The 14,262-nt window shown below is 73.8% G+C and overlaps 2 protein-coding genes across 2 annotated transcripts in view; one reads left to right on the top strand and one right to left on the bottom strand.

The window, feature by feature from the left end:
- The window catches only part of AURANDRAFT_72010 (hypothetical protein), a gene marked incomplete at both ends in the record, with an annotated part of 12,868 nt that extends 933 nt beyond the window's left edge, over positions 1-11,935 (bottom strand). Inside the window, 11 exons of the mRNA XM_009040647.1 lie at positions 12-1,076; positions 1,125-1,332; positions 1,588-1,695; positions 2,816-2,988; positions 3,049-3,361; positions 4,205-4,724; positions 5,929-7,639; positions 7,814-9,768; positions 9,807-9,826; positions 9,864-10,693; positions 11,000-11,935. Coding sequence (XP_009038895.1) covers positions 12-1,076; positions 1,125-1,332; positions 1,588-1,695; positions 2,816-2,988; positions 3,049-3,361; positions 4,205-4,724; positions 5,929-7,639; positions 7,814-9,768; positions 9,807-9,826; positions 9,864-10,693; positions 11,000-11,935 — 7,839 coding nt within the window. The remainder of the gene's footprint in view (positions 1-11; positions 1,077-1,124; positions 1,333-1,587; positions 1,696-2,815; positions 2,989-3,048; positions 3,362-4,204; positions 4,725-5,928; positions 7,640-7,813; positions 9,769-9,806; positions 9,827-9,863; positions 10,694-10,999) is intronic.
- Positions 11,936-12,359: 424 nt separating this feature from the next.
- AURANDRAFT_65696 (hypothetical protein) lies at positions 12,360-12,887 on the top strand (the record flags this gene model as incomplete). The annotated part of the gene is made up of 1 exon (XM_009040732.1): positions 12,360-12,887. One exon carries the CDS (start codon positions 12,360-12,362, stop codon positions 12,885-12,887), a length of 528 nt encoding a protein of 175 aa, XP_009038980.1.
- Positions 12,888-14,262: the final 1,375 nt, after the last annotated feature.

Raw genomic sequence — 14,262 nt, 5'->3', positions numbered from 1 at the left:
AGCGTCGGCACGGACGCGGGCCGCGCGGGCGCCGCGAGGTAGTCGACGGGCGGCGGCGGCGCCGCGCGCGCGGGCGGCGGCCGGCCCTGGACCACGGGCGGCATGAGCGCCGCCGCCGGCGGCGGCGCCGCGGGCGGCTGGCGGTAGGGCGGCGGCGCCGCGGGCGGCTGGCGGTAGGGGCCGCGCGCGCCCGGCGGCGGCTGGTCGACGGCCGCGCGCGCGGCCGCGCGGTCGCCCGGCGGCAGGAAGTTGTAGAAGTCGCGGATGAGGTCCGGGTAGCCCGCGAGCAGCCCGTGGACGCGCCGCACGATGGCGTCCTTGTCGCCGCGGCCGTCCTGGTAGTCCTTGAGCTCCGACGCGAACCGAGCGATGACGGACGCGTCGAGGCGGTGCACGTGCTGCATGCGGCCGATGTACTCGCGCGCCGCCGCGTTCTCACTCTGGGGCGCCGGCGCCGGCGCCGGCGGTGGCGCCGCGGGCGCGGGCGCGCGGACGACGGGCTTCGGGGGCCGGGGCCGCGGCGGCTGGTCGACGGCGAGTTCCGCTTTGTAGGCGACGCGCGCGAGGAGCCGGCAGCGGCCGTCGTTTGCGGCGTAGGCGCCCCGGGGCAGGCGCGCGGCGTCGGCGAGGCGCCGGAGCAGCTCCGCGCCGCCGGGCGTGCGCTTGCGCCGCGGCTCGGAGCCGCGGGGCCCCGGCCGCGGCGGCGGCGCCGCGGCCCTGGCGCGCTTCCCCGCGGGGTCGCCGCTTTGCGGCTTCTTGCGCCGCTTGCCCGCGTAGGACCGCAGGAGCGCGTCCTCCTCGGCGACGAGGCGCTGCCACTCCACGTTCTTGCGGAGGTCGGGCTCGCCCCGGCCGTTCGTGAAGACGAGCGCGCTCTCCGGTAGCCGCCGGAGCCTCTCGTCCGCGGCCTCGACGGCGGGCACCATGGCCGGGTTCGCCGCCGCGACGTCGCGGAGCTCGACGGTGATGCCCGCGTGGACCGTGAGCACCTCGGCGTCGCCGGGCGGCCCGCGGCCGCGCCGCGCCTTCGCCCGCGGCGGCGGCCGCTTCTTCGGCGGCGGCGTCTTGGGCCGCGGCTGCGAGGGGTTGGGGGATGACGGGGGGCGGGGGGCGCGGCGGCGCACCTTGTTGATGAAGGTGACGACGAGGGGCGTCTCCGGGTCGTCGCTCGGCTCGGTCCAGATGGTCTCGGCCGGCGCGGACGCCGTCGACGCGGCGCGCGGCCGCGGCGCGCGCGGCGCGGGCGACGCGGCGGCGCCGGCGAAGGCCTCGGTCGCGCAGCGCTCCGCGTGGGCCTCGAGGAGCTCCGGCGCCATGACGCGGCCGCAGATCCTGCGCGGGGCGCGGGGCGGACTCGGTCGTTGGTCGCGGCGCGACCCGGCGGCGAGGCGAGGCGGTCGCGGGCGCCGCGCGGCCGCCCGGCGCCCCCGGGACCCCGTGGACGCGGCGCGCCACGGGCAGGGCTGCGGCGCGAAGCTCTGGGTGCTCGTCTTCGCCGACAGGCGAGTCGTTCGGCGCGGCGACGGCTCCGGCGCGTCGTCGGATCCGCTCGCCCCCTCGTCGCCGCTCGCTTGCTCGCTCTCGGACCGCGTGCCGCCGTCGGTCTCGGCGTCGGCCATGGGGTTCGCGGGGGTGTTCGGGGGGGTGCGGAGCGTCGATCTTCTCGCCCACGAGTCGCCGATCGGGGCGGTGCACCTATGAAATGATGCGAAACTTTCGAGGGCGGGGTTCCGACACACTCGGGCGGCGTTTTCTCACCTCGGGGCAGGCGATTCGACACACTTCGGCGGCGTTCCCCAAGCAGCTGCGTCGCGCGCGCGAGGCTGTATGAGCCGGACGACCCGAGATGATTTTTGTTGAGCGCCCCCGTCTTCACGTTTCCCCCGAGTTGCAGCTCGAGCCGAACTTGGACGCGTCCGCCAAGCCGGAACGACGTCCCTGGGCTTACACATACCTGATCCCACCGCGACGGGGGGGCACGCCGTCGCGAGCGCCGACGCCCGCGCCGCGGACCGCGGCAACCCGCTTCAACGTGGAAGATAAATCTTGAAACTGATTGAGGTCGAGGCGGGATGGCACCATCGTTGGCGCGGCGGTGAGGAGGATGCCGCGGAACACGGGCGGCGCCGACGCCATGGAGGAGCTGGGGCTGGGCCCCGGGGACACGCTGATCGGGAAGAACCCGGGGCTGCCCCTGAAGAGCGTGGAGAACGCGGCGCAGCTCGAGCGGAACAAGGGCTGGGCGCTGCGCGTGGACCCCGGCGGCGGCAAGTCCTTCGTCCTCCAGCAGGGCACGTCGATCATGAAGAACTGGAAGTCCATGGTCGACGGCCAGCGGGACCGCATCTCGAAGATCAAGACCAAGGCCGACAGGGAGGTCAGGGCCGAGCGGGCCAAGTGCAAGACGCTCCAGCAGGACCAGATGCGGCTCCAGGGCGCCGAGGCGCGGCTCCGGCGGGAGCTCGCGGAGTGCCTGGCGCGGGAGGCGGAGCGCGACGAGAGCTTCCGGCGCAGGGCGGAGGACTGGCGGGGCCGCATCGAGCGCGCGGACCGCGAGTCGCAGCGGTCGTCGAAGCTCGTCGCGGAGTTCGGGCCGGCGCTCCAGCGGCTCGAGGCGGAGAACCGGGCCCTGCGGGCCGACGGCGCGGCGCTGCGCGCGCGGCTCGCGGAGCGCGCGACGTCGCCGCGGAACGCGCTCGACCCGATCCAGGCCATCGAGGAGGTGCAGTCGCGCCTGGAGAAGGTCGTCGCCCGCGAGGTCGACGCGCTGCGGGCCGAGAACAAACAGCTGCGCCTGGAACTTTTGGAGAAGGACGCCGCGCTGCTCGAGAAGCCCGCGGCCCCGGAGTTCCCCGAGAAGTTGGTCGCGAGGAATCCGGCCGGGTCCGCGGCCGCGCCCGCGCCGCCGCCGGAGAAGCCCAGGGCGCGGTCCTCCTCGAAGAAGAAGAAGCGCGGCTCCATGGCCGTCCGGGGCCAGTCGGCGTCGCTCTACGCGGACCGCGCGTACGTGCGAGTGGACCACCCGAAGCCCTCGCCCATCGTGCTCACGTCGCGCCACCCCATCCCCGCCCAGGCGCCGGCGCCGTCGCCGGCCTTCGCGCCGCGGCCCGCGCCGCGCCAGCCGCCGCGGACCTTCCCGCCGCCCAAGGCGATCCGCCCCTGCTCCGCGCCGCCGAAGCGCCTCGTCGAGCCGGCGGACGGCGGCGGCGCGCCGCGGCCCGCGACGGCGACGCCGGCCGCGCCGCCGGCGTCCCAGGCGCCGCGGCGCGCCCTGGACGCGCCCGAGGACCGCGCGGCCGTCCCCGCCGTCGTCCGCGTCAAGCCGACGGCGCGGCCGTCGACGGCGCCGCCGGGCCGCGACCTGTGTGGAATTCAAATATTCAACCCGACTTCAATGTGCGCATATGCGACAGTTTCGACGCAAGCTCTTCGGCTGTGCTTCGAGAACTCGACGAGAGCAATCGATTCGTCCAAAAATCAGCCGAATCGACTTCGATTTGATCGAGCTAGAGAATTCTGAAGTTTGGTCAGGACCACCCAAACCAGTGGTTGAATTCCACACCTGTAGGCCGCGACAAGCGCGACTCGCCGCGCGCGCTCAAGATCTACATGCCCGTCGCGACCAACGCGCCCGCCGCCGCGCGGCCGCCGTCGCCGGTCTACGCCAAGGGGCTCGCCCTCGCCAAGTCGCCGAGCCGCGCGCCCAGCGCGGACGCGCTCGGAAGTGCGCTCGGCGACCTCGACGGCCCGCCGCCGGCGTGACGACTAGGGCTTAGGTCGCTTCTCGGGCCCGGGCCGCGCGGGGCCGATGGCGGGGCGCTTCGCCCCCGGCGGCGGCCCGGCGGCGGGGCCGATCGCCGCCGCGGGCGCCCGCTCGGGACGCGCGGGCGCCGCGATCGCGCGCTCGGGCCGCGCGGGCGCCGCCGGAACCGCGCGCTCGGGCCGCGCGGGTGCTGCCGGAGCCGCCCGTTCGGGTCGCGCGGGCGCCGCCGGAGCCGCGCGCTCGGGCCGCGCGGGCGCCGCCGGAGCCGCGCGCTCGGGCCGCGCGGGCGCGCCGATGGGGCCGCGCGCGGGCCCGGCCGCGCGCGCGGGCGCCGGCGCCGGCGCGGCGCCCGTGCGCTTCGCGTCGGCGGCCCGCGCCGCGTCGAGGCGCGCCTCGAGCGCCCGGAGCTGCGCCAGGAAGGCGTCGTTCGGCGCCGCGGACGGCCGCGTCTCGCGGACCAAATCGAGCGCCCCGTCGACCGAGAGCCCCGCGGACGTCATGAGGTGCGCGACGACGAAGGTCGCGGACCGCGACACGCCCCGGTTGCAGTGCACGAGCACGCCGCCGTGGTGGAGCCGCGACGCGATGAAGTCGCACGCGCCGTCGAAATGGCCCGACGCGTCCTCCGCCTGCGTGTCGAAGATGGGCACGCGGCGGTAGCGCATGGCCGGTTCCTTCTCGAAGAAGTTGGGGCAGCCCGTGCTCGACTCGTCGCGGGGCGGCGTGCAGTTGAGCACCGCGGTGATCTTCAACGACCGCAGGAGCGACCGGTCCTTGGCGTCGTGGCGGTCGCCGAGGTAGAGGCGCAGGTCGCCGATGCGCGCCGGGCCCATGGGCGCGCGGTACGTGATGGGAGACCGGTCGGCGATGGTGGCGGAGGTCTGGCGCGGGCGGAGGCGCGCGCGCGGTGCGACTGGGCGCGGCGTGGCCTCCTTGGGGCACCACCTCGTCGCGGTTGGGCCTGAGGCAAAATTGCCCTTCAGCTTGCCCATCAACCGCCGCTGCTGAAGTCGATCCGGGGTGACGATGGATCCGCGTTTGCCGTGGGCAGCCGTCGCATTGACGATCGCAGCCATAATGCTCTATCGCCGCTACTGCGCCCGCGCCGTCGCCGAGTTCCTCGGGCTGCTCGACGGCTGGGACGCGGAGATCGCCGACGCCAAGGCCTACGCAGCAGCCGCCGTCCGGCGCGCGCGCATCGCGCCGGACTTCCCGCTGGAGGTGGACGTCGTCTGCAGCGGCGGCGGCTTCAAGGTCTTGTACGCCGCCGGCGCGCTCTACTTCTTGAAGACATACGGCATCACGACGCGGCGAGTCGCGGGCGCGTCGGCCGGCGGACTCTGCGCGTTCATGCACTGGTCCGACGGCGTCGCCGCGAACGGGTGATTCAACGTCGCTTCAACGTGATTGTTCCGCGCGCGCGCGTTCCGCGAAACGCATCCACGCGTCGAGACCTTTGTGTGCCCAGGTCCGACGGCATCGCCGACGGCCTGCGCTGGTCCTTCTCCTTCGGCGCGATGCTCCAGCGCTTCCCCCTGGCGCACCCGGGCCCCTACTGGGAGCTCTTCTACGAGCGCCAGTGCGGCCGGCTGCCGGAGCTCCCGGCGCCGGGCGCGCTGACGGTGTCGCTGACGCGCGTCCGCGCCTACGCGCCCCCCAAGGGCGCGAACGAGCGCGTCGACGCCTTCGCGTCGCGCGGCGACCTCTTCACGACGCTCATGGCCTCGGGGTCCGTGCCGCTGATCACGTGCTCACCGCTCGGGCGCGCGCACCGCGGCGGCCGCGCGATCGACGGCGGCGTCACGGACAACGCGCCGCTCTTCGTCGACGGGGAGGCGACGCCCCAGCTCGTCCTGCGGTACCGCACGCTCGACGCCAAGTGGCAGGGGCGCGTCGCCGGCGTCGTGTTCACGCCGCGGGAGATGCTCGAGCTCTTCAAGCGGGGCGTCGACGACGCCGCGGCGTTCCTCGACGTCGCGGGGCACCTGGACCACCGGGACGACGGCGAGCGGCCCTTCGCGGGGCGGCTGGAGCTCATCCGGCCGGAGGTCGCGGCGCGGCGCGGCGTCGACCGGCCCGAGGTCGGCTTCGCGACGCTCGCGTCCCTCGCGAAGCGGACCTACTCCATGGACGGCCTCTCGTCCGTGATGAGCTAGCGTCTTAACTCGCGGCGTCGGCCTTGTGGGCCTTGCGCCCGATGTTGGACCGCGACTTCATCGCCGTCGCGAGGTCGTCGCGGTCGAGGGACTCGGACGACAGGAACGCGAAGGCGCCGTGGCGCGCCGGCCCGCGGTACAGCAGGTCCACGGGCGGCGCGAGCCGGCCCCGCAGCAGGACGTCGCAGCCGTCGAGCGACGCCGCGGGCGACCAGAGCCGCACGGCGCCCGCCGCCGCGGACGTGACGAGCGCGAGGCCCGCGCACGGCGCGGCCTGGAGCCAGTCGGCCGGCGGCCAGACGCCCGGCCCGTCCGCGCCCCCCGCGGGCACGCCGCCGGCGGCGGCGACGAGGTCGCGCGGCAGGTCCGCGCTCCGCGCGAGGCCGACGAGCGACCAGGGCAGCGTCGCCGCGGCCTCGGCGCGGCTCGCCGGCGCGAAGTCCGCGGCGCCGCCGACGTAGGCCACGCTCAGGCGCCGCCAGTCCGCGACGCGCGGCGCCGCTTTCGCGATGGCGTCGGCCACGTCGCCGCGCGGGTCCGCGAGGGCGCCGTTGCGCGCCGCGGGGCCGTCGTCGCCGAATTCGAGCGTTTCGGCGAAGTAGCACGCGAGCTGCAGCGCGCGCCGCGCGGCGGGCGCCGCGGGCCGCCGCGCGGCCAGGTCCCCCTCGGACTCGCGCCGCCGCTTGTGTTCGCCGTCGTCGGCGAAGTTTCCGAGGCAGCGCAGGTGCGGCCGCGGATCGCACGCGTCGAGCGCCGAAGCGACGGGCGCGCCTCGCCGCGCGCAAAAGGCCGCGTCGCCCGCCGCGAAGACGTGCGTCGGCCGCAGCGCCCGGATCACATTCGCGAGGAGCTCCGCCCCCAGGCCCGTGACCCAGCCGCAGGTGTTGACGACGAGGGGCACGCCCGCGGGCGCGAGCTCGGAAAGCCACAACCCGTGGAGCGCCGCCGCGGCGTCGAGGTAGCCGCCCGGGTCGTCGCGGGGCGTGTTGTCGCCGAAGAAGTAGCGCCGCTTTACGTCGCCGAGCTCCCGGGCGCAGAGGTGGGGCGGCGCGAGCAGCGGGCCGTCGAGCACGCGCAGCGACAGGCACGCGGGCGGCCCCGCGGACGGCTGGCCGACGTCGAGCTCCAGCAGCGCCGCCCTCCCGAGGCCGTTGAGGAGCTGGCGGCAGAACGTGGACTTGCCGGCGCCCTTGGCGCCGACGACGACGCCGCAGGGCGCCCGGCCCGCCGCGGCGAAGGCCCGGCGCGCGCCGGCCCACGCGGCCGGCTCGAGGAGCGGCCGGAGGCCGCCGCCGTCCTCGCCGACGCGGAACGCGGCGCAGCCCGCGAGCCGCGCGCGCGGTAGGTGCGCCCCGTCGTCCCAGGCCTGCGCCGCGTCGCGCGCGCCGCTCCGCAGGCCGTCGGCCGCGTCGAAGGCCTCGAGCTCCGCGACCGCCGCGCCGCCGCGCCGCAGCCAGCCCGGGCCCGCGGCGAGGACCGCGGCGTCGCCCGCGCCGGGGGACACGCCGCGCAGCGACACGGGCGGCAGCGCCCGCGTCGAGTGGAGTTGCACGCGCGGCGCGCCGGCCTCGAGCGCGTGGCCGTGGACCTCGCAGGCGCCGGCGAGGCAGCGCAGCCAGGCGGACCCGACGACGACGACGCGCTCGCCGGGCTGCAGCGCGACGACGAGCCGCGACGGGTCCGGGCTCCAGAACGTCGTGTTGTCGTTCATGGTGTTGGTCTAGGGAGAGCCCGAGCCCATCGTGGCGTCGCCCGCTCGGACGGCACCTTGAACAGCAAAGTGCACTCAATCTCGGAGAGCCGATCGTGCGCCCGCTGATGGGACGTCAAGCCCAGGGAAACATTGCACCTCAACTAGAGACTCGGCGCGCGCTCAGGACGGGTAGGAGGAGACGAGCGCGAAGAAGATGCCCATCTTCAGGATGACGACGACGGGGAACACGTAGCGCGCGACGATGTCGAGCTGGAGGGACCGGGGGAGCATCTTGAAGTCGAGGCTCGTCGTGTGCGTCTTCTGGAGCGCGACTTCCACGTGGACGTCGACGTCGAGCAGGAGCCGCAGGAAGTCGTCAAAGTCCATGGAGTCGCCGTGGGGCGTCGCGTCCCAGAGGTGCGTCATGACGCGCTGCGACACGCGGACGTTGAAGTCCGCGAGGAGCTTCCGCGTCTGCTCCTCGCCGACGCGGTACTGGCCCTCGCGCAGCACCGCGAGGTAGCGCGTCCGCACGCGCTCGACAAGGATGCGCGCGGGCGGCGCAAGGCGCGCGAGCGTGGGCTCGAAGGGGTCGAACTTGGTCAGCGTCTCCTTGGCCGCGGCGTGCTCGTCGCGCCGCGCGTCGCCGCGGCCCTCGTCGCCGCCGCGCGCGGGCGGCGGCGCGCGCCGCGCGGCCGCGCGCGCCTCGACGTCGTCGGGGAAGACGGCGATGGCGCTGAGCTGGGGCTCGGGCTGGGCCTCCTCCGGCCGGCAGGCGAGCATCCCCGCCCACTTGGCCGTCGGCGACAGCGGCGGCGGCGGCGGCGCGGGCGGCGGCGGCGCGGGCGGCGGCGGCGCGGGCGCCGGCGCGGGCTTCGGCGCGGGCGCCGCGGCCTCCGCCTGCTTTTCGACGGCGGCGTCGAGCCGCGCGAGGATGTCCCGGCCGTGCGTGTTGATCGCGTCGCGGATCGCGTGCCCCATCTTCTCGCGGCCGACGAAGTAGCTGACGAAGCCGAATTCGACGGCCGCGGCCGCCATGAGCAGCAGCGAGTACAGCAGGTAGTCCGTGAGCCAGACGCCGTAGCTGATCGGTGGCAGCACGGCGTAGACGCCGTTGATCATCGTCCGCTCGATGAGGAGGCCGATGGCGACGCACGCGACGCGCGCGGGCACCGCGGCGCGGTCGACGAAGAAGCCCGTGTAGACGAACATCATGAAGATGGCGTCGGGGATGATGGCGTTGACGTAAAAGTACCGGGCCTTCCGCTCGAGCTTGAGCGAGGCCTCGACGTAGTCCCAGTCCTGGTCGATGTCGCTGAGGATCGACTCGCGGCGGATGCTCCGCAGGCCGTCCGTGTCGTAGACGACGTTCTCGCCGGATACGTGGACGGGCTCGGCCTCGGCGACGACCCAGATCGGGTTCTTGATGTGGCTGCCCGAGGAGAAGCTCACGCCGCTCCCGCCGACGCCCGGCGTGCCGCCGCGCGCGACGACCCGCAGGTCCGCGGAGCCGTGGACGTAGGACGCGGCGAGGATCGGGCAGCGGTGCGTGTCGAAGGGCATGCGGCCGTAGTGCATGTCGCAGCTCAGCGCCAGCATGATCATCTTGCTCGAGCAGATGCGGCCCTCGCGCGTGACGACGAGCATCTCCGGCTTCGCCGACGCCTCGGAGGGGAAGCCCACGCCCGCGATGTTCTCGACGACGACGTCGGGCTGCCAGATGTCGCCCGCGTAGCGCATGATGTCGAGCGACTCGAGGCACGCGTCGTCGGCCACGGACCACGCGAGCCGCGGGTCCGTCCACCAGATGCGCTCGTAGACGAGGATCGCGAACTCGCGGCGGATGGAGTCGACCTCCTTGAGTTCGAGGAGGCGGAACTGGATCTCGACGACGTCCGGGTCCCCGTGGCCGCCCCGGCCCGTCGCGAGGACCAGGGCGTGGTTCGGCCGCACGCTCGCGTCGTAGCCCGCGTCGCGCGTCCGGTTCCACCACTCCTGGGAGCTGCTGATGCCCGTGCAGGTCTGGACGTCGAAGGGGAACGGCGACGCGCCCACGTCGTCGCCGACGACGGACGCGGCGACGAGCGCGCCGAGCAGCACGCGGAGCTGCCCCAGGTGGAAGCCCATCGAGCAACCAAGTAAGCAACCACCAGGTCCTAAAAATTGATGTCGGCTTCATATCCCCACGGTGAACCATGTTGAACCAGCTTGCACCTACTAGTAAAAAAAAAGGAAACACACGAACGCTTACGCGGCGCCGTCGTCGCCGGCGACGAGGGCGGCGGCGTCGGGGTGGCCGAGGGCCGCGGCGCGGCCGAAGCAGGCCCGCGCCTTGCGCGCGTCCGCGGCGACGCCGAAGGTGCCCGTGCGGTAGCACTGGCCGAGCGCGAAGGCCGCGTTGGGCTCGCCGAGGGCCGCGGCGCGCGTGATGAGCTCGATTGCGCGCGCGTGGTCCTTGGGCACGCCCGTGCCGAAGGCGTAGCACATGCCCCGGTTGTGGAGGCCCGGCGGGAAGTCCTGGTCCGCGGCGTCGCGGAAGCACTTGGCCGCGCGGCTCTTGTTGAGCCGCACGCCGTCGCCCGCTAAATAAGCCAAGCCCAGGTTGTACTGGCCCGCGGCGTCGCCGAGGGCCGCCGCGGCGTCGAAGCGCGCCGCGGCGCGCGCCGCGTCGGGCCGGAGGCCGAAGTGGCCGCGGCCGGCCGCGACGCCCAGCCGCGTCGTCGCCGCGGCGTGGCCCCTCGCGGCGTGGGCCTCGAGCCGCGCGACGATCTCGGCGTCGGGCAGCGGGTGGGCGACGCCGCAGCCGCAGACGTGGCCGCCGCGGACCGCGCCGCGGCAGCTCCGGCAGACCGCGCGGACGCAGCAGGCGAGCACGTGGCGGTAGCCGCTCGCCACGGGGCCGGCGCAGACGCCGCAGCGGAGCGGCGGCGGCGCCCGGGGCTCCCCGCCCTCGGACCGCGCGCGCCGCCGGCAGCGGTCGTCGCGGGGCCGCGGCACGGGGCTCGGCGCCCAGGACACGCTCCGCACGGACGTCGCGTCGTCGAAGGCGCGCGACGCGTCGTCGCAGGCGCTGCTCGAGCCCTGGACGCCGTCGAACCCGCCCCGGGCGTTCGCCATCCCGGCGGCCCCGCGCAGCCCCATTCCGCCCCGCGGGCAGGAGTGATGCGTTCTTCCAGGCCGCACGGTAGATTCACCACAGATTCACCACTTGCTTCACCGTCGGCGCCACAGCAGCTCGGGACTCCCCAGTCGTAGTTAGAGCTCGTTGCCGAAGAAGCCGTGCTCCGGCCCGCGCGGGAGCCGGCTCTTGAGCGCGAAGCCCGGGTGCCGCAGGTTGCGTATCTCGTGCTCGAGCTCGAAGATGATCGGGTGGCCGTGGCCCTCGACGGCGTCGAGGTCCGGGAAGCCCCGGATGCGGAACTCGTTGTGCTCGAGGGCGTCCTTGAGCGAGTCGTACTTGAACTGGGGGAAGCGCGGGTTGTTGTAGAGCAGGCCGCGGACGAAGAGCTGGTCGTAGGTCGCCGTCCACGCGTCGCCGTTGACGTAGATGGCCAGGTGGTGGCCGTCGTAGGCCGGCACGTCGCCGGCGACGTCCGTGAACGTGAGCCGCTGCTCGAAGCCGATGGCGACGGCGCAGGCGCCCTTGGAGAGCGTCGTTTTCGCGTGGAAGACCAAGTCGTAGAACTTGCAGATCTTCTTCGCGGCGCCCGTCGGCACGTCGAAGGCGACGCCGCGGATGCCGACACCCTCGGAGATGCCCATGAACATCGTGTCCATGCCGCCCTTCCTGACGCCCTTCACGGGGCCCACGAGCTCGCGCGACCTCGAATCGTCGACGGCCTCGACGACGAACCGGTTGCCGAAGGGCCCCTCGAAGCGGAACTCGTCGTCGACCTCCGCGCCCCAGGCCTCGAGGCGCGCCCGCAGGTCGTCGAGGGCGCCGCGGGCGTAGAGGAGCGCGATCTCGCCGCGCATCGTCTGGAAGTGGTGCCCGTCCCCGTCCTCCATGCCGTCGCCGACCGGCAGGTGGAACTGCTGCAGGCCCACGTTCGCCCAGGACAGGTTCGCCAGGGCCGGCTGCGAGCGAAACTCGCGCGCCTCGTTCGTCCGCGTCAGCGTGTGGGACGCGCGGCTGTCGCGCGCGCAGCGCAGTACTTCGAAATAGAAGGCGTCGACGCGCCGGTCCCAGGCCCGGCCCGAGTTCAAATTCACGTGCTCGAGGACGGCGAAGGGCTCGTTGGGCACGGGCAGGCTCGGCAGCTCCGGGATGCGCTGGGCGCCGCAGAGAGCGGCGACGACGAGGAGGAGTCGCGGCAGCCCCATCGCGACGTCGCGACACGCAGGAAGGTCGAATTTGCCAGTTCACCGTCAGTTTCTCTGAACGGAATGATTCTGACCGTGGTGACGAGGCAGCAGCCCGGTCTTATCCATCGACGAAAGCATGGCCGCCGAGGTCGGGAGCGACCTCGCGGCTGCGTTCACGTCGGCCGTCTTCGTCGCGCCCGTCGTCGCCGCCGTCGACAAGGCCATCACGGAGTCGTCGGCCGGCCGGGCCAACATCTTCGCGTCGTTCACGGCGACGATGCGGGGCTTCCTGGATCCGCGGGCCCTGCGGCGGCCCGAGTTTCTGTACGCCTGGGCGCTCTTCGCCGGGACCTACACGATCAACAACCTCGTCTGCTCCGCGGAGCAGCACAAGAAGACGTCGCTCGCCGCGGCGAAGACGAGCAGCGTCTTCGCGGGCAACATGTCGCTCGCGATGTGGAAGGACGCGGCGTTCGCGCGCATCTTCGGCGGCGCCACGGCGGCGGCGCTGCCCCCGAAATCCTACGGCGCCTGGGCCGTGCGCGACCTCACGGGCATGTCCGTCGTCTTCACGTTGCCGCCGCTGTTAGCGCCGAAGCTCGCGGCGGCCACGGACATGAATCTCAGATCCGCGGAGACGTTTTTGCAGTTCACGCTGCCCATGGCCATCCAGCCCGTCGTCGCGCCCTTCCACCAGCTCGGCTTCCTCTTCTCCTTCAAGCCCGACGCGCCCCTGTCGTCCCACTGGTCGACGGTGAAGGCGCAGGTCGGCGGCGTCGTCGTCATGCGGTGGATCCGGGGCTTCCCGCCCTACTGCGTCGGCGCGACGATGAACAAGAACCTGCGCTACGAGTTCCGCGACGCGCTGGGCCTCTCCAACGACTCCGTCGCCGCGCCGGAGCCGCTCGCGCGCGCCGTGACGAAGCCGGGCGACTCGCTCGCGCTCGCGCGGACGATGACGCCCGGCTGACGCCGGACGGCGGAGGTGTGACCCTGCTCCCCCCTCTCCGCGCGGATGACGGCCCCGCGCGCGCCGGACCGGCGCGCGGGGCCCGACGGCGCCGTTTTGAACATGCTGTTTGAACATTTAAGTGTGCATATACCTTACGCCGTCGACGCGAAGGACGTCTCGAGCGCCCACCGGTTCCACCGCGCGTTCTCCTCGGGGACGTCGCCGAGCGCGTCGGCCCAGGCCCGCGCCAGCTGCGCGCGCCGCTCGAGGACGACCGCCGTCGTCGGGTCCGACACGAGCTTCTCGCCGTCGAAGCCCGGCGCGATGCCGACGAGGGCCTCGAAGAGCCGGTGCGTGACCGACCGCCGGCTCGGGTCGCCGCGCGTCCAGGGGTTGTGCTGGAAGAAGCCGGGTCGAAAGTCGCGCCAGATCGCGTCCAATTTCGCGAACTTCGCCGCGTCCTCGCGGAGTAGCTCGTCGATCGTCGCCGCGGTCGCGAGTTGCAGGATCAGATCGTAGGTCGCGCCCCGAAAGGGCGACGCGCGCTGCCCCGCGCCGCCCTGCCGCGTGTCGTCGAAGACGGGCGCCTCCGTGCCGTAGAGCGCCCGCTCGCGCACGTCGTCCGACTCGCGCGCGACCAAGTCCCGCAGGTCCGCGGCGCACTCCTCGGCGACCTGCTCCCGGATCGCGAAGACGCGCTGGGCGATCTGCTTCGGCCGCACGTCGAAGACGTATTCCACGTAGCGCGGCTTCAGGTAGGGGTTGGCGCCGCGGTTGATGGGCTCGCCCGTCAGCCCGTTGATGCCGCCGTGGCCCCGGCCCGCGGCGCAGCCCATGGGCTTCTTCACGACGATCTCGAGGTCGTCCTCGTCGAGGAGCGCGCAGAGGTAGTCGCACGACGTTCGGGACGGCAGCGCGCCGACGCCGTGGTAGTCGGCGTCGAGCGGCGGGCTGCGGCCATCCTCTTCGTCCTCCGTCGGCGGCGGCCGCAGGTGCTCGGCGAGGTAGTCGCCGCTCGTCTCGTCCATGTTGAGCTCGAAGTAGTAGAGCTGCTGCTGCACGGCGCGCTGCGTGACGAAGCGGCTCAGAGCTGCGGGCTTCACGAGGTCCGGCGGGTAGGGCGGCCGCGACGAGAGCGCATGGACGGTGGCGACGGTGGCCCAGAGCCAGCGGAATTGGGACAACAGGTACAAGCTCATCCCCAACGCGCCGTTCGTCGTCAACACTCCATGCCAGCAGCACCGCGCCAAGAAAAGCCTCAAACGCGTCACACCGTAACCTGTCGCAGTGACAGCCCGCCGGCGCGGCGCGCAGCGCTGTGCGCGCCCCCTGGGGTCCGACCACCGCTTCCGACTCGGTCCTCTGGTCGGTAGGGTGGCGCGCACCACTTTTC

Source organism: Aureococcus anophagefferens, assembly GCF_000186865.1.
Source record: "Aureococcus anophagefferens unplaced genomic scaffold AURANscaffold_16, whole genome shotgun sequence".
Taxonomy (NCBI): domain Eukaryota; class Pelagophyceae; order Pelagomonadales; family Pelagomonadaceae; genus Aureococcus; species Aureococcus anophagefferens.
This window is presented reverse-complemented; position numbering and strand designations above follow the sequence as displayed.